The sequence below is a fragment of the Festucalex cinctus genome, chromosome 20 (genome assembly GCF_051991245.1).
Source record: "Festucalex cinctus isolate MCC-2025b chromosome 20, RoL_Fcin_1.0, whole genome shotgun sequence".
NCBI classification, from domain to species: domain Eukaryota; kingdom Metazoa; phylum Chordata; class Actinopteri; order Syngnathiformes; family Syngnathidae; genus Festucalex; species Festucalex cinctus.
Window position 1 is genome coordinate 9,995,440 of NC_135430.1, and position 23,527 is coordinate 10,018,966.

General features: G+C 36.5%; 3 protein-coding genes across 4 annotated transcripts in view; all 3 read left to right on the top strand.

Moving 5' to 3' along the window:
- The first annotated feature begins 84 nt into the window (after nucleotides 1-84).
- Nucleotides 85-1,346, top strand: LOC144009017 (uncharacterized). The gene is made up of 4 exons (XM_077508471.1): nucleotides 85-351; nucleotides 807-911; nucleotides 994-1,095; nucleotides 1,180-1,346. The coding sequence occupies exons 1-4, from the start codon at nucleotides 157-159 to the stop codon at nucleotides 1,267-1,269; spliced, it is 492 nt and encodes a 163-aa protein (XP_077364597.1). The 5' UTR covers nucleotides 85-156; the 3' UTR covers nucleotides 1,270-1,346.
- A 1,938-nt stretch (nucleotides 1,347-3,284) lies between these two features.
- Nucleotides 3,285-5,554, top strand: LOC144009016 (uncharacterized). Its single transcript, XM_077508470.1, has 4 exons — nucleotides 3,285-3,794; nucleotides 4,924-5,031; nucleotides 5,105-5,206; nucleotides 5,304-5,554. Exons 1-4 carry the CDS (start codon nucleotides 3,597-3,599, stop codon nucleotides 5,388-5,390), a joined length of 495 nt encoding a protein of 164 aa, XP_077364596.1. The 5' UTR covers nucleotides 3,285-3,596; the 3' UTR covers nucleotides 5,391-5,554.
- A 1,335-nt stretch (nucleotides 5,555-6,889) lies between these two features.
- Nucleotides 6,890-23,527, top strand: part of LOC144009493 (nuclear receptor-binding protein 2-like) — a 34,549-nt gene continuing 17,911 nt past the window's right edge. For both annotated transcript variants that reach the window (XM_077509253.1, XM_077509254.1), the window contains exon 1: nucleotides 6,890-7,551. In XM_077509253.1, coding sequence (XP_077365379.1) covers nucleotides 7,432-7,551 — 120 coding nt within the window. In that variant the 5' untranslated portion in view covers nucleotides 6,890-7,431. The remainder of the gene's footprint in view (nucleotides 7,552-23,527) is intronic.

Below are 23,527 nucleotides of genomic sequence, written 5' to 3' on the forward strand. Positions count from 1 at the left end.
GTCGCCAATTGCTAAATCCCACATCTGCGAAAGAATTACAGTTCCACATTCTGTTTTGGGGGCCGGAAAAAGTGGGCAGGCTGTTCCCAGCGCAGAAAGGAGGAGGAGGTGGAGGGAGGGTGCACCGCCACAAAAACAAACGAGGGACGACAGAAGATGGCCGTTTTGTTTCTGCTGTTCACCTTCGTGGGAACTTTGTTGTGCTCATCCACCGAGGCACAAGAAGCTTACGGAAACCTCGAGGAGACGTTCAAGAAAGGCGTCAACTTGTCGCTGGAGAAGCTCAGCGAACACGCAAGCATCAAGAACCACTTTCTATTCTTCAGGAGCGTCTCAAAGTCAAACGTGGAGGTAGCGTCCCTGTCTGTCCATCATGTGATAGAACGTCGTAGAATGACGAAAAATGCTGTCTAGCTTGTAATACCACATTTCCACCACCGCTGTCGATGGGGCGCTAGTGATCATTGGTGGTGACAAAGCGGGTAGCCAACCACCAAAGAAGAATTTAAAGTTTTGAAACCATTAAAACACAGAATTGTGTTTTATATTTACTTTAAAAAACAAAGGAAAGTGAATCCAATTACATGTATTGTTTTTTTGTGTCACGTTACTTTTAAAATGTAATAGTCAAACTACACTTCAACTAACCACTATACCACTTTTGTCTAGTCTTGTGGAGCCTTAGTGAGTAATTGTGAGTTTAAACACATAACGCCTGTGCTTTTATTTGCCATTTTAAAACCATACAAATGAATACAAGGAAACTTGATGTACCTTAACATTTTACATTCCATTGTCCCACTCAGGCCGGCTTTGACGTGGTCTTCATCTACCACCACTTCTACCTGAAGGCCACCAGATGCCCGAAAGGAACCGTGGACCCGACGGGATGCAGCTTCAGGAATGACGTCGTGAGTGGAGCACCAAAAGAAAAACGTGGAACGTGACAACCTGGCTCGCTCGTTCTCACCTGTTTTCTTTCGGGGCTTGCAGCCCATGATCGACTGCGCCATTTGCTACAAAACCTTCCAAGGGGTCATCGAAGCAGAGCCCAAACCCTATCTCAACTGTCTGCACAAGCCCTCCGTTACTCAGGTGGGTCACTCGGTTGATTAACTCTTTGCCAGGTTAGCTCCTTTCGTAACATTTTCCCAACTTGGTGTTTTTCATGTGCGGCAGGAGGTGCGAGTTAGCCGAATGGAGCATTGCAACAGGTTGGCGTACAGCAACGGTGCCACAAACCTTCTAGCTTCCACCGGAACAAAGTAATACAGCAATAGTGACGAGAAGTGGGACGTCACCACCAAAACTGTTGGAGAAGAATCAGAATAAAAAAATCCAACGTTTTGGCTAGTCAAGTTACTCACAAATCAGCACAAAAAATGACCAAGCAAATCATGTCATGTCTTGTCATACCACTTTTCTCCTCATGAGGCGCTGTTGAGTCTGGCGCAAAAAAAAAAACGTTTAAAATAAATCAACGAAATTGAAGGCAAAACAAAACACAAAATTCAACAATCCTACCTGTAGTCATGTTTAATATTTAGATCAGCTAACTTCAATACAGTTCCTTGCCTTTTTTGGGACACAAACTCCCTTAACATAAACAGTTGTACAGAGAAAAGTATTTCACAATTTATGTGGGCGAAATGTTATAATGTAGATAAGTGCTGCGCAAAAACAACATTGGAGTTGACATTGGCAAGTGTCTGACTTCCCAAAGTTCATCTTCTGCAGACTTGTTGGTTTTGAGTGACTTCATTTTCATTTCTTTATCAATCCTGAAGCATTAAAAACACAAACTTATGTGTCAAGTTTACACCTGCAACATTTCAAATTAAACAGAAAAAAGAATGAGAAGACACAAGGATTTGATCACTCGCGAGGAGAAGCTGACAGAGAGATGTGCGCAGATCACAACCTCCCAGCCCCTTCTGACACAACTTCTTCACAGACGTGTACCAAAACGTGTTCTTCCGAACATCCGGGAATTTCTGATATTTCCGCAATGCAAATGCTTCCTTTACAAAAACAAACGATGTTTTTGCTTGTGACGAGCATACAAACCAGGCAGATTGTTATAATACTAACGACATTTACTTAATCATATTTTGAAACCAAAACAATCAGCACAAATCAAATTACAACGATCCAAAGTCAACTGCTTTTCAATGGGCGGAGAGCTTCCGAGTTCCGATCACCGAGTTGACCGCCATTTTGACTTGTGACGTTGGCTTGTAACATTTGGCCTGAATAAAAAAAAAAAAAAAAGAGAAGAATACAAAAGCAACAGTTATGATTTTACTGTTCTACAAGTGAAGGGGAATTTTATTCAAATTGGGAATAGTTTATAACTTGTTTTGCCTCTCATTTTTTTGGTGTGTAATCCCACTATTGGCCACTATACGGCGGCACGATATTTCATTTGACGCAAACATCTTCGGCCATTGTGAGGTAAATTTGTTTGGATAAAATGATATTTGTTTACTATAAACACACTTGGGATAAATTTTCTATGGGATTATTTTAATTTTTGGTCCTGATTACTTGGAGAACTAATTAGTTTTTTGAATTTGTGCAAAAAAGTGAGAAAACCAATACAATACAGTTGAAGTATCATTGGTCTGAAAAACAATTCAAAGAGGACCACGGGGATCCCAGTTGGGGCTCAATTATGTCAAATATCCCTCAGCACGTTAATGATGCAGCGCCTGTCCGTCCATCCAAACACATCAAACGGCTTCTAATTGGAAGCTGGCGCCCTGGTGGGGTCACGTCAAATCCAAGTTGTGAAACAGGATTTATGTCAATTGTACCTTCTGAAGGACCAATGACGTTCATTACATTTGACATGTTTTCAGTTGAGTTTTTTTTTTTTTTTGCAGTTTGTTTTAATGAAGAAAAAATGCCAGTCTATAATAAATAACTTATAATAACAGTCATCACATTATTAATCGAATGTAAACAAGCTATTTTGTTTTTGTCACTTGTGCATCAGTTCAAGGGTCTTTATGTTGCTCCGTCTGGTGTTCATTCTTCGCAGAGGATAAAGAATATGTCTGTTGGTATTATTGTATCATCTGTCAAAAATATACGATATATTTACTGAAAATAAGGACGACCAAGAGTGGCGACAATTGACAAGTGACAAAGTGTGGCGCCCCCACAGGGAGCAGCAGCCCTGCACTAGCCATCCTAACAAAACAACTACTAGTTTAATCAGCTGTATCTTATTAATAATAATTAGTTCATGAAAGATATTTGAGTCAACTGCCCAAACTTTGTCCCTCCTGCTGGCCTTCTGAGTATTTCGGAGGCATCTTTACGCGATGCTGGTCCTGGATTAGTAATCCAACTGCGTCGTAACGAAAGTGTTTGTCATGCAGCTGCCTGTTGTCAGAGCATGTTTTCGTCTGGACTCGCTCCAAGGCCCCTGGGGAGGATGAGGGGTGGTGGGTTTCCAGGAAGAGGGAGGCCAAAAAAAAAAAATGCTGGCGTGGGAGCCGCTCTGTTGAGTCCAGGACTTGTTTTGACCCAGCGGATCGACACAAAAGGTTGTTCACCCCTCAGCGTACTCAGTTGCACTCTCCAGAAAGATGGCGGCGGTGGTGTTGCTGCTGCTGGCCTGCGTCGGGGGAGCCGTGTGGCGGTCGGCCGAAGCCCAGGACGCTTACGAGCTGCTCTCGGCGGACTACAAGAAAGGCGTGGACATGGCTTTGGAGCATCTCAACTCTCACGCGGGCGTGCAGCACCATTTTCGCTTCTTGAGGAGTCTGGATAAATTGGATGCTGAGGTAATCCCAGGGCCTCACTTTGGAGGTCAACCTTGTTTAAAAAAATAATAAATGAAAAATATTCTAGAGACAGTTTTGTCATTGTATATCCCATTTGTCAAGTTTAACAGCAAAAATCGTCCATTCTGCATATTTTTATATACACATTTATCTATGGGATATTTTAAGAGGAAATTCTAGGTATTATGATGAACAAGGGTACCCTGAACACAACTTTGACTATTCTGTTTCAAGAACTTTCCGTCGCGTTTGAGCTGTGTTGCATTCATGTACCCTTGTAAATTTTACATTCAACTTCAACTCTGCCTGTTTGACATTACATTCAGTCATTTTAAAAGCAAATGGTGAATTTAAGGCGCATCCTGATTATTGTAGGATTTATCAGTTGTTCAAATTATTGATCAAAGACACTTTTATCACTCCCGTCTGATTACGTCAAATAGAACCAGTGGAGTGCTGGAAAGAACAAGAGTACCCTGAAAGCAACATCATATGTAAACAGTAAACAGGGATACGATCGTGTTTATATTATGGATTTTTTTTTTCAATAGTTTTAAAAAGAAAACTATGAGGAGGCCTTAATTCATTAACATTGCTCTTTAAGATGAATTCACAAATTCTCATTCTCATGAGTTCACAAACTCCGGAGAATACATCTTGTATCGCTGCCGCAGATAACCGCCTTTCTGAACTGCTGGTGGTTCGGACCAATCACAGAGCGACATTGTGCTTTGGGGGGCGGGGCGCTGGAACTGAGACGAAACCAGGAAGCCAGCACCGACGCAGGGGCCAACAAACAAACCCAACATGGACGAATGGACACTGCAATTATTTCTGTTCTCGCAGAATTATTCACCGTTTTCTTGTTGAATGTTGAACGGCGAGAGGTGCTTTGTTGCATTTCTAGCTGGTAAGATGTTCGTGGTTTCCCCCCCTTCGACAAGAACTAACACGAAATTTTCACCCGTGGCCGTGATTGGTTAGAACAAACGTGTAGAATGTCACACCGTCCAATCAGCTCGAATTATTGTTCAGAATGCCCCGCCTTTTCCCGACGAAATTACTGTGGAGAGGTTGCCAGGTTGGTTTTATAGAAAGTGTCACTGATTTGGATGCATTTCATTTGCAGTGTGGCTTTGATGTGAAGTACTACTACCATCACTTTCAACTGAAGCCCACCCGGTGTGCTAAAGGACCCACGTCCAGGACCCAGAGATGCCCCTTCCGGAATGACAGAGTGAGTACAGGAAATATATATATATATATATATACTGTATATTCATTGTGGTAATTTTATGATGTTATTGCAGCCTCTGATGGACTGCGCGGTTTGTTACAAGACGCAGGAAGACCAAATTAGACCAGATCCTACACCTTACGTTCACTGCATCCAGAGGCCCAGACTCACTCAGGTACGGTATAACTTTCAAGAATATTCTTTTTTTTTAATCACAAATAGTCCTCTGCCAATTGATAGTTGATCAAATTTATTTTCTCCTGAAATTTCAGGACATGGTGACAACCAGGACGGAGCATTGCAAACAAATGAACTACAACACCGGAGGGCTGACACTTTTAGCGGTGCAAATGGATTAAAAGTGTTTAATAAAACAACAGCTTCATAGATAATAGCTTGAAAAAGTAGCTGGCTTCATGCTCATTTTATTGCAAGTGAAATAGCTTTCATGCTTACATGTCTTTTTTTTTTGTGTGGAAAATGTAATATTGCTACATTAAAAATTACATTTACCAAATCAAAATGGCTGTCCAATAAGGATTATGATCACTTTGCTTCATGACTACTTTTTCCAGTCTTGTAATATATTGATTTATTTCTTCCTTCCTTTCTTTTCATTTTATGCTGCACATTACTCTCCCATGTATGTCCACTATTTGCGTTCTTACTTTTTCACACACTGCAAACATCATTAACCCCCTGGCCTTGTCATGCTCAAGGCGCCATTTTGGGGCCTTGCCCCCCCCCCAAACGGGTGCGGAAGCCCACATTGTGTATAGCATGCAGCCTTGCGCCAAGAGCAAATCCCATTAACGGCAGACAGGTAAAGCAGGGGCCTCCCAAAATATAAATAGAGGTGCTAAATATAGAAGGACAGTGATTACAACACGCGTGTGATTATAGTTCACTGACTGACCAATAAGTATCTGCAGCTCTCATTAGAAAAACTGCAACTGCACAATGGAAACCATATTACATTAGTGATAGTAAAAAGCATCAATCCGATCAGCAAAATATAAACAAACGCAAATAAAACTGTCTTTTATATAAACTTAATTTGATATATATGCATAAGTACAATTTTAAATAAATACTTTTTAAAATGCAATAAAAAGAATTACATTACAGTACAGTAGCGTACAGTATTTTCCTCCAAGGGTGTTTTTCTCCCACTAGACCACTAGATGGCAGAATGGAGCCGTACCAGCCTGATGTCGAGTTAACCGCAATTACCATAATGCTTCTAAATTATGCCCAATAAAATAATAAAGGTTTTGAAATCCAAATTCTGCATGATGAAATTGGAAATTATCAACTCGTCTCTTCTTGTTGGCTAATTGCAAGACCTGATTAGAAAATATTTGTGACACATAGACAGACACCCCTTAAAAAAAATATGATTACATATATTAACAGTAGCCCTAATATTTCCTAAAATATGATACCAAAACACTTTCATTTGATTTTAAATGCATCTTACATTACCTTTAAAATAAATGGGTTAATGATTATACTTTAAAAAAAAAAGTAAATTGCAAGGATGATGTCATGTACAGTAGCCTACCATATGTAATTTAGCAACCTATATACTTGTATATAAATCCCTTCTTTCCAATTAGCCATTTCATTACGTTTTTGTATCCACTGACACACAATTAATCTCAATTTCATGTGGAAAAAGTGTTTCTGGTGATTGTTTGCAAAACTAAGTGTGCCCAAATGCAAAAAGGTAAGAAAAGGCGCGTTTTTGCCCAACAGTAAAATGGCGGCTTTTTGTTGACACGCCTTTAAAGTACCCGGATGTATAAGTTCCGCCTTCAAAAGCACCCGGATGTCTAATTTCGGCCAAAAAAGTACCCGTATGTTTTCCTTCCGCCTTCCAGGTGCTCTTGAGCGTTAGCATTTTTGCGCGGGCTCCGTGTTAAACGCCATTACGGTAAATGTGCTCCACTCGGCGCTGCTTGGTCGGCTTTGGAAGCAAGCGGCTCTCACACTCCTCCAGTCGGAGGATGACGCGGAACATTAACCCTCGTCCATAAAAATCGACCGACCATGCGACTACCGCCTCCCGGGATTGCTCTCCACGGCTCCCCGCCTCGCTTCGGACCGTCCTCGGGAAGCTAAGAACGAGATTTGCCTGATTTATTTCCGATTTTAGCGACCCTTCTGTCCAGTGTGTCTGCTTTTTTTTTTTGTGTGTGTCACCCACAAGACACAAGGGGGGTGTGGCGTCTATCCCAACCGGGACCTTGTTTTAAGCCTTTATCGACACCGAGACAGCGAAACGCCGGCGGGGGGAAAAGCACAAGCGTCGTCCCGTGGGTTTCATCCCCGACGAACACACGGACAAGGCGGAGGAAAGAAGGCTGAAATCTGTAAACGTGACTAGACGGCGTGAAGATGACGATGTCCGTCCCGGAGAGGAAATCGGGATCGGAAGGGAAGGAGGAGGAGAGCGAGGATGAGAGCGAGATCCTGGAGGAAAGCCCTTGTGGACGATGGCAGAAGCGCAAAGAACAGGTTGGTTGGCGGAGGGGATTAAATGTATGGTTGGTGTGTGCCGCCGCAAACCACTCTCCACATGGACACTTCATTAGGTACCCCTGCACCGTCTAAACACAATATTTCGGTATACAGTAACAGCTTAATTTTGAGTGAACGTTTGTAGCAATGTGTGACCGTGATTGGAGTTGTATACATAACATCTTCTCGGTATGCGACCAGAGCTATTTCTAATATTTTTTACTTCACTTTATGCGCTTTCACTGCTCCTATGACTATTCACCATTGACAATTCCGAACATCCGGGTATTTCTGATATTTCCCCAGTGTAACGCAATGCAGTTTGTTGACAACTCAAAATTGTCTTCGATGTTTTCGAAAACACGAACGAACACTAAGTTCGTCTATGACTTCAAGTTGTGTTTAATGTTTATAAAATCATGTAGTAGGGCTGCTCGATTGTGGAAAAAATAATAATCACGATTATTTTTGGCAATAATTGAAATCACGATTATTCAAATGATTGTTTTTGTACAAAACAATGAAATGTTTCAGCATTTAAAAATATTAAGACCACTTGAAAAAAATAATAGAAACACATAAGTTCCTTGTGGACCAAACATAATTTATAATAATTTATATTTATATATATATTATTTATTTATTTATGTAGACAAAAACACTTGAAATAGGACGATCATTTATTTTGTTTTGGTACAAAACAGAAAATGTTTACATTTTTAAAAAATATTAAGACCAATTAAAAAAAAAATAGAAACACTGTAATTATGTAAGTTCCTTTTGGACCAAACAGAATTTATAAAAAATATGTATTTAGAGTAATGTATATTTATTTATTTATTTTGTCAAAAACTTGAAGTTGGAATGCTGCACATTTGCACTGTGCAATGGGAACAAGAAAATGTTTCAGTGTAAAAAAACAAATAAAAAATATCAAGACAAATACAATTCTTTGAAACACTATAATTATGCAAGTTTCTTTTGGATGAAACAACATTCATTAAATTATTTTTTTAATTTTAAAAAGGTGCAAATGTATAAATTAAAACAACTAAAAAATTTGTATAAATATATATATATATATATATATATATATATATATATATATATATATATATATATATATATATTAGGGGTGTGAATTGCCTAGTACCTGACGATTCGATTCGTATCACGATTCACAGGTCACGATTCGATTCAATACCGATTAATCCCGATACGAATTTATAAGTCGATTGTTGTGATTTTTTTCATTCAAATTTAGAAAATACTAATCAGTAAGCTTGTAGAGTTTAAGATTTATATGAAAATTTATTATTTATTTATCTGAAATTTCAGTCTTATCTTATAGTTGTAATCTGTTTCATGTTTGAACAGCATTAAAATAAAATATTAAGGCTTAATGTTCCGTTCATATAACATTCTTCCATGCTTAAGGTGTGAATCCTAAAAAAAAAATCTAAAAAAAATCGATTCTGCCGATTATTGAATCGATTCGAGAATCGCGCGATGTAGTATCGCGATATATCGCCGAATCGATTTTTTTTTAACACCCCTAATATATATATATATATTACGATTATGCTGATCTTGTAATTGTGTAGTGTAACAATTGAAATTGTAATGGAATTTTGATTAATTGCACAGCCCTATCACGTAGGTTAAGTTTTTTTATGACTCAAAATTGCCTTTGTCATTTTGCAAATTCTTCGATGTTATAGGCTTGTTAATGACTCCAAATTGAAGTCAGTATTTATGAAAACCATGTGCAGACAAAAATGATTGTGCCTCAAAGTCTTGTCTAGCAGCCAGGAAAGTAAATCCGACTAGCTTGCAAACGTTTTTTTTTTTGCTTTAGATATGCCACATCAAAAGGAAAAAAAAGCTTATCCAACAATAAGCAAGACTATGACTAAGAAAACAAGTTATTTAAACAAGTTTGTTTATCAAGCAGCAAGAGCGACGGCCTTGTACGACTCGGCGTTGGGCTGGGGGGGCCGCAGGCGCTAGCGACCTGTGATAAAGCCAAGACATTCAACACGAAGGTTATCTCGGGCTCGCACTCTTCTGCCGCCGCCACCACCGCCTGACCTCACACATCCACTCCAGAAAGGACGCTCGGCCTTTCGCAACCCCACCCGAGCGTTGTTCCACCCATTGATTACCCAACTTTAGTACTTCCATTAACCCCCACTGCTCAGAGCAGCTATCGATAAGAGTTGTGAATTGCATTCGCTAGACAATGCTGCTAACATTTGATTGTTGTCAGAAAATGACGACAATAAAGTATGCCCCCATGAAATCTGCCCAGCAACAAGTGACAAGGAAAAAGTAGGAAGAGGCCCTGTTGTTACATGCACGTGATCACATCAAGCAGGTTTCCTGGAGTGTCTCATCCAGCACGCTCAGTGTATCTCACACGCTCGGTAAATAAGTCAGTGTGTCAAAGTTCGCAAATACACGCCGCTTGACTTGGTATTGAGCTCGTGCGTTTAAATAAACACACGGTCACGTGGTTCGGTTCCTCCTGCTGGCTCAGTCCTCCTCCAGTCTTTTGTTTGAAGTAGCAAGTCTGTTTTAATGTAGCGCCACAGGAAATCGAGCATGGTTGAGTCACCTGTATCTTCTCGAATGTCGACATTCGCCAAAGTGACTCAGAGAATGTGTCAAATCGGATCTTTTCTTCATACCTTTTTTCTGCTTTGTCTTGCTAAGGTTGTATCTTTAAATCCTTAGTGATACCCAGTCAACACTACTGTTTCATTGGGGGAATTGTTTGGTCACATGACTTTTGAGCTTCATACCCGTACCGACAGATTTATGAATGGTTTAATGGCGCAATGCGCTTGTGTAGGACCTAAAGGCAAACTAGTCAGTGAATTGATGGTTATGAAATGTGTCGATTGTGTAAAATTGACAGGGGCATTCCGTAAGAGATTCTCCTGTTCCCTTTGAGATCATTCAAAAATCAAAATGAATCAATTATCAAGGAAATGTAATGTAGTGAAACGCTCATCACTTGGAAATAAGTCACTATGTTGCCAAGGCTAAGCTAAAAGCTGAATGAGCAGCTAATGAATGTGCATGCTAATACGTAGAACTTGTTTATGCTAAAAGCTAAATGAGCTAATGAATGTACATGCTAATTGGCTTTAACATCATCCCTAGAAATGAAACGTTAAAGTGTGTTTGTGTTCTCATTGGTACTGAGGCGCTGTTTCTGTAGTTTGGGCCTGACATTTGCCACATGGATGTTTTTGCTGCTGGTCTGCATGTGGAATGTCTCAGTGCCGTGGGCATGTTCAAAACAAATAATGTAGTGGCCATGAGGCTCAGTAGCTTGCTTGAGGTTATTTAACAGAAGTTGGTGATACAGTATGCAGGACCAAAACAAGACGTGAGATATGGGCTATATGCCACGGAAGAGGCGGGACCTTTTTCTGCACATCAATTTATTTCCGGTTCGGTTTGCGACGCGTGGCTTGCGTCACAATACTTGTGCTTCAGACTTTGTGCCCCTGCGTTGCGCGTTCGCAACCCGGACCGGAAACAAATTGATTGATTTTTAAATGTGCTATACAAATAAAGTTGATTGATTGATGTGCAAAAAGCAGTCCCGCCTCTTCCGTGGCGTATACCCCATTGGCCATGTGATCTCATGCTAATGTTCGCTTAACATTTTGCTCTGCATCGTAGTATGTTTACTATTTAGCATTTACTATTTCCTGGGCCTGGTTGGGCACATTTCTTATCTGTTATGTCGTTTTTCAAATGAACACACATGCTAATGCTAGCTTAGCTTGTCAGTTCCTTAGTCGACACTGTTTTTCACCACATTAAAACCACCATGTACTTAGAAAAACTATTCCTCGTTCCTGGTCGCTTGTTGGTCGAGAAAATTTGTCACCGTCGCACCATTGTAAAAGATTTACACATGCATGTGGCTTGAAATGATAAACAGACACGCTAACGTTAGCTTAGAATTTTGTTCTACCTTAGCTCTGCATGTTCAGTGTGCATTCTGTAGTGTTTATTTTGTGAAATACTGCTCTCTCTTTCCGAGCAGATAAAAAGCTAGCTCGTAAACGAACGGCTTAGCGATAATTGCGGGAAGATCATAGCATTTAACAAGTGTACTACTTTTCATTCTCGTACCTTAACGTTGCAGTATTTTACTTACGTGTCACTGCAGCGTTCATTTTCTTTGCGTCTGATGTATTAATCAGCGTAACAGCCCTCAATTAATAATTTTTAGTGGGAAATTGAAGTTATTTTATCAGGATGTTTTCATCCATATCTCACATTGAGGTAGTTGTATTGATAGACTTTAATGTAGAGCTCTCACACTTGAAGTATTATACCATTATGACGATTGGACATGATGAAAACGGGGCTGAACCTTCCGGCATGGATGAGTTGCGCATTAGCGTCTCATGACAGTGATGCAGTCGGCAGCCCCAGTCAAGTAGATGTGAATGCACTCTAATGCCCCTTTTAGAGCCGCCTTATGGCTTCAGAAAAGAATGCATTCCAGGCGGGGCTATGGTCAATAGTAATTATTTGCTTTTTGACTTTGACCAGGTCCTCTTAAGGAGACCCCCTTTCAGACCCTGCGAGGCACAAATAAGATTGCTCGGTCATAATCTTCAATAAAATAGGGATACGACTTGAAGTGTTGTTGCATTCCTTTGCAGTCCGACAGTCTTTATCTTAAAACCCTTGAGAGTAAACATGGCTATCTTAGTTGCCCCATCATACTACATGCATAAATGTGACACAGTGGGCATTCAGGCTTCTGATATGCTTTGTTACTGATAGGTTTTATCGTGTTTAGTACATACTAAAGCTTGACAAATGCAAACTGTTAGAAAACTAGCAACTAAACTAGCTGATTTGATCACTACAAGGGCTTCTACAGGATCACCATACGCTTCTAAATATTAGTTACTAGTCTGATTAAAGGTCCATGCAATAGAAAAAGCTAAAATACAGGCTAATTTAAGTAAGCACCAGCCTGCTAAGGAGCCATAAATATTGCTAGTGGCTCAAGTAGCACATATGCTAACGAAGGGTGCTAAAGATTGTTTATTGTTGTTAGCAGCAGCTAAATTTGAATGTCCTGAAGATTTCAGCTTATATCTATTTATTACATCCCCATTTATTAGAAATAGATAACCTAAACTAATGGCTAATGTTATATTATTTAAAGACGGATAGAGCTAGCTAAAATCGAGGCTAACTACTAGTCTGCTAGCAACCCATGCTAGTTCAAAGCAAAGCTGATGAGTATTTCTACAGTGTGCTAAGTAAGGGTCTGTAGAAGAAGCAGAAAATGAAAAGCAAAGTCATTGTCTCACGCTCCTCAGATGATCATCGGATAAGAAAACCAATTACCACAAGACCAATTAACGCATAAAATGTCCACATTAAGCCGTTCCCCCTGGGATGAAATCATCAAATTGTGGGATGCCAGCGGAAATTGTGGTTTTGCTCGCCATAAATCTGTCTTGTTATTCAGAGTTTGAATCTGTCGTCGGCTCAACGTGATGAAAGTTTCTGGCGTGCGGCTATCAATCAGGATGATAACATGCATTATTTAATGTCTTCAGTCTTTTTATTCATACAGACACGGGTGGTTCTCGCAGAACAGTGGTCGCTCTCATTTTGTGTCCATTTGGACTTGTGAAAGTGGTCTCCTCACCCACCTACTGCCATTACGTTAGCATTTAGCTCCAGTTAATTTGATTCCCGGCCATCTCAACCATGCTGGAGATTTGTTGCATTAAGGACATAATAGGATGCCAGGGAAGTGCTGAAACGTGTCCGGGAAGTAGTCGGCAGTCGGTCGGGATTGACTGCAGCAGCTCCGTCTCGTCTCTGGAGAGGATAAGCACTATATACCTCTTAGGCGGGCGGCACAGCGGCTTTGAGAACATCGATGGAGAGAAACACTACTTCACGTTTCAAATTTGAACGTTATATGTTTTAGACTTATACAAAACACACACCCCACCCCCCACCCCCCCACCCCAGATACAGATAAGCAAAAAAGTCACCAAATTTGTACATATTTAAAGTAATATTTTAAAACCTACAGTAAAAAAAAATAGGAGACAAAGAATGCACAAACTTAAGGGGAAAACTACGTTAAAAAGAATGTGATATAAAAATATAAGGGAAATAATACACCATTATTAGAAAAAGGAAAAACAATTACAAGTGTATTGTATATATTTATACATTATTATCATATTTAAAAAAAATAGGCAATATCAGAAAACAAAAATATTAGTCAAAAAAAAAAACACAAATAAAAATCCCAGAATACCTGTACCCAAATATTTGATACTAATTAGAGTAAATATATGGATATTCATTAAAAAAAAAAAAATATTTGGCCAAAACCTGAAGTATACAAAAGAACAACAACAAAATGCAATATTTTGAAAATTTTACAGATTATACTAAAATATTAAACTCATCATTGTCCAGGTTATTTTTAGTTTTCGGAAAACAAGACAAAAAACATAAGTCCATAAGTACTTCACTTATTTAGCCCATTATTTCAATAAAAAGTTAATATTTTGTCTATAATTAATTTGATACTTTCATTATTACTCATGTACAATTAGTACCTTTAAAAACAAATTTTGCAACTTTCTGTCGACTGAAAATGACATCACAAGGGCTCAGGTAACCAATCACAGCTCAGCTTGTGAACGTCACATGACCAAACCGAGAAAACAGATGAGCTGTGATTGGTTCCCTGAGCCCTTGTGATGTCATTTTTAGTCGACAGCAAGTTGCAAAATGTGTTTTTAAAGGTTCTAATTGTACATGGAAAATAATGAAAATATCTAATTTATTATAGGCAAAATATTAATGTTTGACTGCCAAAAATGGCTAAATAAGTAAAGTATCCCTTTAAGATTTTTTATTTATTTTTTTTGCAAACACATACGCTCATTAAAAATGACATAGGCAATTATGCTATTAGGCTAACAAAATAGTAAAGCAAACCAAAATATGCAAAAATATGGGGAAAATGAAATATTAGGGAAATCTACACAAATATTGTAAAAAATTCCAATACATAATGGCACTTAAACTGTCTTCCGCTAGCAGTTAAAGCGCTATATAAAAAGCAGTCTAGGCCAGTAACACTCGTAACATACTGTACATGTCTGACTTCTTCTTTGTCAGTATTGTCACTTTACTTATTGTCGTCTTTTGCAGTTCGTGTCTTTTTTTTTGTCTTTTTTCTTTCTCCATTTGAAGCCGAAAGACGACTGCAGTACTCGTCTCATCTTAATCCCCTCGCAGGATAAATACAGCGCTCAAAGTCACAGTAATCATATCTTCGCCGCATGGGGCCGTCTTAACGGTCTCCGCTAATCGACGCGTGTAAACAAAACAGTGCTTTCTCCTGCTCCTCTGTTTGTACTTCCACTAATGTAACCAACACTCCTTCTGAATGTGGCAACTGCGCTGAGCTTTGTTTTGCTGGAAAGCTGCACCACAGTAAGAATGCCAAGCGAAAGACACACTCTTTGTCTTTTAGATTTTTATTTTTTATTTTTTAATGCAGGCTGGCTCCAAGAACTCCAAGAACAGAATCAATTGCGCAAGAGTGCCAGTTTAGGCAAGAAAAACAAAAACACGGCTGCTTGTTTTCCCAGGAACATGGAAAGTGCTGGCTAAAAAAAGGCCAATCAGTTAAAGCCTCCGTTCGTCCGTCCTCGCAACCGCATTGTGGGGGAGGCAGTTCACAAACCGCTAACAGGAGGAAAGTCATCACCATGAAACCAAAGTACTGAGGCGTTTCACATTATATGTTAGCATTAAGCTAGCAGAATTCCTATTGGTGAAATGATACGGCTTGGTTGAACATTTTGATGTTTAATTAAGTACACAACTGTTTTCATTCTCTTGCGTTTGATGTCAGTTTTACAGTCAACCTTAAGTGGGAGTGAAGGCTGCTTTGCTTTGCAAGATCTCTGAAGGTGAGAAATTCACAGGTTGTTGTCATTCCCCCATTCCGTGTCGGTGCCTTTCGCAAAGAACACTGGCTTGGCCTACAATCAAACGCTCTTATCTGTTGGCAAATAAACACCAGGGCTCAGTCTGTTAGTGGAAGTAGAAGGGTGTGACGAGCACACTGCGTTCCGTATGGAAGATGAAAGGGTATGGACGTTTTATATTGCGATTATAGTCAGCAAAATGATCACAGTTATCAGTATTATTATCACGATTTTGCTCAAAGAAATCAAGTCAAGGATCAGCTAATGGGTACAAGTCAAATAATTAGGTACACTTTCACAATCCAAAACAATTATGCTCATTGCTCACACTAAATGATATCTGAAAATAGATATACATATAAAGGAAAAATACACCAATGTTAGAAGTCAAATGTTACCAAAAAATTAGAAGAATGCATAAAGTGAATAGAAAAATAAAAATAAAATAAAATATAAGGTTCAACAATCATTTATCAGAGAAAAAAATATCAGAGAAAAAAAACAGGGGAAAAAAAATACAAAAAGATTACCCCCCAAAAATACACAAATATTAGAGGACAGAAATATTAGACCGCAAGTACAAAATTATGAGAATCAGAAAAGATACATACAAAAAAAAAAGAAAACATTTGAATAAAACATTCATTTTAGGGAAAGAAAAGAAAGATAAAACTTAAAAAAAAAAAAAAAAAAATGGAGGAAAATATGCCAACATTAGAAGAATAGAAATATTACACCAAAGATAGACAGTTGTTAGAATGCAAAAATATTCTGGTAAAGTAAATAAGAAAAACAAGACAAACTTCAGCATCAACACATCATAAACATTAGGGGTGTTAAAAAAAATCGATTCGGCGATATATCGCGATACTACATCGCGCGATTCTCGAATCGATTCAATAAAAAAAAAAATCGATTTTTTTTTTTTTTTTTTTTTTTAAGAGCTCAGAATTGTTCATTCGGTATTCGGATTCAACGGATTCAACGTCTTATCATCATTGCCTTTTTTTTTTTTTTGTGTGTGTGAATCGATTTTTAAACTTCCATTTTTAATGGAAAAATATTCAACAAAACGTCTAACTTCGGGTTAGGATTCACACCTTGAGCATGGAAGAATGTTATATGAACGGAGCATTAAGCCTTAATATTTCATTTTAATGCTGTTCAAACATGAAACAGATTACAACCTCTATAAGATAAATAAATAATACATTTTCATATAAATCTTACACTCTACAAGCTTACTGATTAGTATTTTCTAAATTTGAATGAAAAAAAATCGCAACAATCGACTTAGAAATTCGTATCGGGATTAATCGGTATCGAATCGAATCGTGACCTGTGAATCGTGATACGAATCGAATCGTCAGGTACTAGGCAATTCACACCCCTAATAAACATCATAGCGAAAAACAATAGGAAAAAAAAATACACAATGCACAAATATTACAACAAAATAAAAAATATTATATTATATATAATATACAAATATTAACAAATAGATAGAAATAATACGCGAAAATTAGAAAGTGTACTAAAATATTGGAAAAAAAGCATACAATAAAAAAAGACAAATACCAAAATATTTGAATACTTTTGATAAGACATTATAAAATACAAAATATTAAACAACTTTATATATTTATTTGTTTATATATTGTGAAAAATAGACAAATATTAGAAAATAGATACAAATAATATGGGAAAATTAGAAAATGTACTAAAATATTGAAAAAAAAAAGATCCAATAAAAAAGACAAATACCAAAAGATTTGAATATTTTGATAAGACATTATAAAATAGAAAATATTAAACAACTTTATATATTCATTTTTTATATGTTGTGAAAAATAGACAAATATTAAAAAATAGATACAAATATGGGAAAATTTAGAAAATGTACTAAAATATTGGAAAAAAAAGCATACAATAAGAAAAGACAAATACAGAGAAAAATGAATATTTTGATAAGACATTATAAAATACAAAATATTAAACAACTTTATATATTTTGACAGGGGCACAATTAGAAAATAGATACAAATAATCTGGGAAAATTAGAAAATGTATTAAAATATTGGGGGGGAAAAAACATACAATAAAAAAGACAAATACAAAAAAATTGATGAATATTTTGATAATACTTTGTAAAATTAAAAATCTTTAACACATAATTGGGAAAAAAATAAAAATATTGTGGAAAAATATTCTTAGAAACAAGTGTGTAAATGTTGACTAGATGGTGTTCATTTCTGTATTTTCTTCATGATTGAAAATGCCATCGGTAACAACATTTTATCAAAGGAAACAAAACACAACAGCGATTGTAAATCACTTTGAAATCCTCACAGCCTTTAACCTCTCGCCAGCGATTTATAACCGCTGACAAACGGAGGAAATAAATAAACAGAGATAATTATGATAGCAAAACTACAGAAAATATTGGGGAAATCTAAAAAATATATTGGGTAAAAAATATAAGAAAAAGACAAATATTAGACAAAAAGGAAAACCAACATAACATATGCATGTCTTTTCATACACTAAATTATAGCCCCTTCTAGTTTTCTTTTTAAAATTATTACTTTTTATTTTATACGGTTTGCAAAGGTGTTCAAAACGTTTTCACCTGGCGCAAAACGCCGCTGAACCGGCTTTTCCGGACTTGAAAAATGTGCAAAATAATGCGAAGTTGATACATGTCTGCAAGTGCACCTCCATCCCGCAGGCAGATGGGAGACAAAAGCTGGCAAAGGTTGAAATTCCTTACGTAATACGTTCTGCTCGACGCTCACAATGCTCGTCACGTCCCGGCCGCCGCCGGGCCTCGTAAAATCCGCGGCTTTGGTTTAATCGCCACCGCAAATGCGAGTCGACCGAGCCCCTGCGCCACCGCGCCGGTTTTCATTATGGCCGTCTCGCTCGGCCGCATTCCCGACATCGAGGTCTCCTTGAGGAAATCAACATGTGTGATGTGATGTGATAATATACCCTTGTGACCTTGTCGAAAGGTTTTTGGCCATTTTCTGGCCAATTGTTACGTTCCTATCACAAATCGACCCATTGAAAGATTGAGTAATGTAGGGCTGCACAATATATCGAAAAAATATCGATATCGCGATATTGGCCCTTGCAATATGCATATCGCAAAGGCACGCAATAAGTTTCATATGGAATTTTATGCTTTTTATATGAATTTGACCAGTCAGACGCTAACTAAAATGTGCATCGCCATTCAATAGTTGAAAATTATCAAGACATAATTACAATTAATTAACTAAGATTTCATGAAGGTTGCTTATTTTGCCCCATGAAAAATGTTTTTCTTTCATTAGGTAATAAAAATGTAATTTCTTTAGGTACATGTTAAATATCGCAATAATATCGATATCGCTATGTTCAGCAAGTATATCGCATATCGCATGTTTTTCCAATATCGTGCAGCCCGAGAGTAATGCATTGTTCAAAACTCAAATTATATCAGACCTGTGGCGTTTAAAAAGCAAGACGAAGAAATGTCAAATCCGTACGGGAGCTTTTCATATTTCATGTCCCTTATCTGACCCGTTAAGACTGGAGCCACGTCATTATTCATCAAACTCTCTCTCACTCTCTGAGATTGGCTGTGAGACGCCCATGTGACATCTGAACGAGAGACAGACAGACAGACAGACAGGCAGGCCGAGAGCGAGCAAGCGAGAGGGCGATGGAGGCGAAGGTCAGCAGACGGTCAGTGGCTCAGGCCGCTGGCCCCGGCGGGCACGTGGCGAGGAGGCGGGTGGCGAGCCGTGACAGCGCTCTCTGTCTTCATCTCCTCGTTATCTCGTCACTACTATACGAGTCCACTCGGCTTTTCTCTTTCTCTTTCTCTTTGTACATTTATTTGAACATATAAACAGATGAACAGCAGAAATAAAACAGAAAACAACAACAATCAAAAGAGAAGAAAATCCCAAGAAAATAATAATTCAATCAATCATAACTTACATGTTCAAAAGGGAGTAGGAAGAAGTTAAAAACTTATCTAGTCCTACCCCTTTTACTCAATATATTTAAACTTATTTCATTATTAATACAATTTTAATTGACTAATTATTAAAAAAATAAAAAAATAATAATAATAATAAATGATATATATAATCCAAGTTATATATATATATATATATATATACATATACACATATACATACATACATATACACAAGTGCACTTAACATATTCACATTTACCAAAAACATATATACATAAATTTACTAAACATATACCATAATACCTATCTAGATCATTTACACATACATGTACATTTTTCATATTCTGGTCTGACATAGATAATTTTTTTGAACTTTACTTTTAAACATTTTTTTAAACTCCAGCATTGAGTCACAATTTTTCAGAGCAATTTCCAGATGATTCCACAGATCAACACCTTTTACAGATACACACCTTTGCTTAATATTTGTTCTTATTTTGGGTTTTTTGTACACACTTGTACCCCTTATATCATAAGGACTGTGTCTAATTTCAAATAACTTCTGAGTACTGTGGCAGAGTAAATTGTTATAAACTTTATACATTATTTGTGCTATTTTAAAATCCACCAAGTCATAAAATTTCATTGCATTTAATTTAATAAATAGTGGATGTGTTGGCTCTGTATACTTTGATCCATTAATAATTCTTATAGCTTTCTTTTGCAATTTGAAAACGGTGTTAGTATTTGTTTTATATGCCATTCCCCATAATTCCACACAATAGGTCAAATATGGTAATAATAATGAACTATATAATATATATAATGATTTCATGTTTAAAACATCCTTACTTTTATAGAGTATCCCTATGATTTTTGACATTTTCCTTTTAACAGTTTCTATGTGTGGCTTCCAACATAATTTATCATCGATAATAATTCCAAGGAATTTATTTTCATTCACCCTTTCTATTTCAATTGAATTCACCATAATTTTGACTTGATGAGTGATTTGTCTCGTGCCAAAAACTATGAACTTGGTTTTATTTAAATTCAATGATAATTTATTTACATCAAACCATTTTTTTATTATATTCAATTCATACTCCACAGTAGTCAGAAGCTGCTTCAGGTTTTCTCCTGAACAATAGAAAGTTGTATCATCAGCAAATAAGACACTTTTCAATATTTTTGAGACATAGCAAATATCATTTATGTACAGTATAAATAATTTAGGGCCAAGCACAGACCCTTGGGGAACTCCATGAGTGATCTTCATGTGTTCTGATTGTACATTATTAAACTGCACATACTGATATCTATTTTCCAAATAACTTTTCATCCACTTATAAGCTAAACCTCTTATTCCATATTTATTTAATTTATTCATTAATATAGAATGATCTATAGTATCAAAAGCTTTTTTTAAATCCATAAAAATCCCAACAGTAAATTTTTTATTATCTATTTCGGTAGATATTGCTTCTACAAGCTCCATGACTGCCATTGAGGTGGTCCGTTTTTCTCTAAACCCATATTGGGTTTCACTTAAGAGCTTATGTTTCTCAATAAAATTATCCAATCTATATGAAAATAATTTTTCTAGAATTTTTGAGAACTGTGGCAACAATGATATTGGTCTGTAGTTATTAAACGTGTGTCTTTCTCCACTTTTATGAACAGGAATTACTTTGGCTATCTTCATTTTTGATGGAAATATACCAGTTTTAAATGATAAATTACAAATATATGTAAAAGGTTGTACAATATATTTCATAATACTTTTAACTAATGTCATATCAATGTTAAGACAGTCAGTAGACTTTTTATTTTTTAATGTTTTCACAACATTTAATACTTCTATATCATTCACATCATTAAGAAACATTGTGGATGAATTATTTACAATGTTCTTATCTATTTCACGTTTGTTTCTTGGCTCTGGGATTTTGTTTGCCAGGTTACTGCCCACGTTAACTAGATATTCATTAAAATTATTAGCTATGTCAGAAATTTCATCAATTACCATATCGTTATCTTTTATAAAATATTGTGGAAAATTTGTTTTTTTAGAACTTTTTTTAATTACATGATTTAGTGTTTTCCATATTTCTTGTGTATTGCTTTTATTCTGTTCTAATAATTCATGGTAATAATCTTTCTTTCTTATTCGAATAATATTTGCTAATTTATTTTTATAGATCTTGTACTTTGTTTCAGCTTCCACAGTTCTCAATTTAATAAATCTTTTATATAAATTATTTTTCTTTTTGCATGCATTCTGTATTCCCTTCGTCATCCATGTCTTATTTGGACCTTTATACTTTCTTGTAATTTTAATTGATGGACAATGTTTATTATATAAAGAAATAATGGTTGACTGAAATTCACTATATGCAATATCAGGATCGTTATTTGAATAAACCTCAGACCAGTTGTGTTTCTCTAAATCCAACTTAAAGGCAGCCATGGAGCGTGTTGTTCTTACTCTAGTTTCAAATGTGTAAGTAGTCGGCTTCATTTTTTTATCAAAATAATCATAAAAAATTGCAAAGATCGGGAGGTGATCACTTATATCGTTAATAAGGAGTCCACTTTCTATTTTAAGGTCAATTTTATTTGTGAATATATTATCAATTAGTGTAGCTGTATCGATTGTTATTCTACTAGGTTTTATAATAACAGGAAATAAACTATTACTATACATCATATTTATAAAATCAGTTGTCTTCTGATGTCCATTAGGATTTAATAAATCAATGTTAAAATCACCACACAATATTCGCAATTTTTTATCATTTGTATAACTAAGGATATCTGTTAACTTATCGTTAAATGTATCAAGACATGATCCTGGTGTCCTATATATACAACTTATAATTACGTTTGATATATTTTTTATGTGAACTTCAATAGTTACACATTCCATTACATTATCCACAGTAGTAGTTAGATGTTCAATTTTACTACATTTGAAAACCTTATCAACATATATTGCAACTCCTCCTCCCCTTCTGTTTTCCCTATTCATTGTAAACAATTCATATCCTTCCATTTCTATATCGCTTATTTTCTCATTATCAAGCCATGTCTCTGATATGGCTATAATTTGGAATTTATTTATTTTACTCAAGCATTTTTTAATTTCTGTAAAGTTTTTATATAGACTTCTACTATTAAAATGTATGATTGAGAATGCACGAAAATCCTTACTTACATTTACATTGAATTGCTCATCAGTGTGGTACTCGCAGGCAAGGTCATAGTTGTTACTACATAAAAATTTATCTGGATCAATGCCATTTTCTGGATCAGATGTCTTATGTTCCGTATAATCAAATATTTGTAATTTTTTTGTGTTTGGGTATAGATTTTCCATTCTAGTATTTGTCAACTTTTCGTCATCAAGTGTACTGTGTCTTCCTTCATTTTATTGATGAGTTGTGTTGGTGCAAGTGTCTGGGTGTGCTTGTACGGGGATGAATTATAAGCTTGTCGTATTTTAGGTAGGCAATATCTCCTCTTTCCCGTGCTGCTTTCATTTCTGGTATAAGTTCTTTCCGTTTTTTTCGAACAATATCAGTCAAATCCTCATTTATGTATATGTTTGTGCCCTTAAGATGTTTTGTTTTTTGTAGAATTTTTATTTTATCTTTGTACTTTTCAAATTTAACTGTAATTGTCCTGGGTCTGGTCCTCCCAGTTTCCCGTTTGCCAGTCCGATACACACGCTCCAATTCTATCTTGTCCTGAAATTGTAATTTATCTCTGAATAGTTTCATTACTTTATCTTCAGTGTCAGTCCATGTTTCTCCTGGTGATTCTTCAATTCCATCAATAATCAGATTGTTTCTTTTACACTGTCCTTCTAAATATTCCATTTTCTCATTTAAAATGATTAAACTGTCACATATTTTGTACATTTCAGTTTGCATGGTTTTACCGTTTTCAATGTGATTAATTTGAGTTGTTTTAAGATCAT

Excerpts from the sequence above, each read along its gene's own strand:
- LOC144009017 (XM_077508471.1), top strand. The coding sequence starts at position 157 with ATGGCCGTTTTGTTTCTGCTGTTCACCTTCGTGGGAACTTTGTTGTGC. Across the intron at positions 352-806 it reads TCTCAAAGTCAAACGTGGAG|GCCGGCTTTGACGTGGTCTT; the intron begins GTAGCGTCCCTG and ends TGTCCCACTCAG. Across the intron at positions 1,096-1,179 it reads ACAAGCCCTCCGTTACTCAG|GAGGTGCGAGTTAGCCGAAT; the intron begins GTGGGTCACTCG and ends CATGTGCGGCAG.
- LOC144009016 (XM_077508470.1), top strand. The coding sequence starts at position 3,597 with ATGGCGGCGGTGGTGTTGCTGCTGCTGGCCTGCGTCGGGGGAGCCGTG. Across the intron at positions 3,795-4,923 it reads TGGATAAATTGGATGCTGAG|TGTGGCTTTGATGTGAAGTA; the intron begins GTAATCCCAGGG and ends TTTCATTTGCAG. Across the intron at positions 5,032-5,104 it reads GCCCCTTCCGGAATGACAGA|CCTCTGATGGACTGCGCGGT; the intron begins GTGAGTACAGGA and ends ATGTTATTGCAG.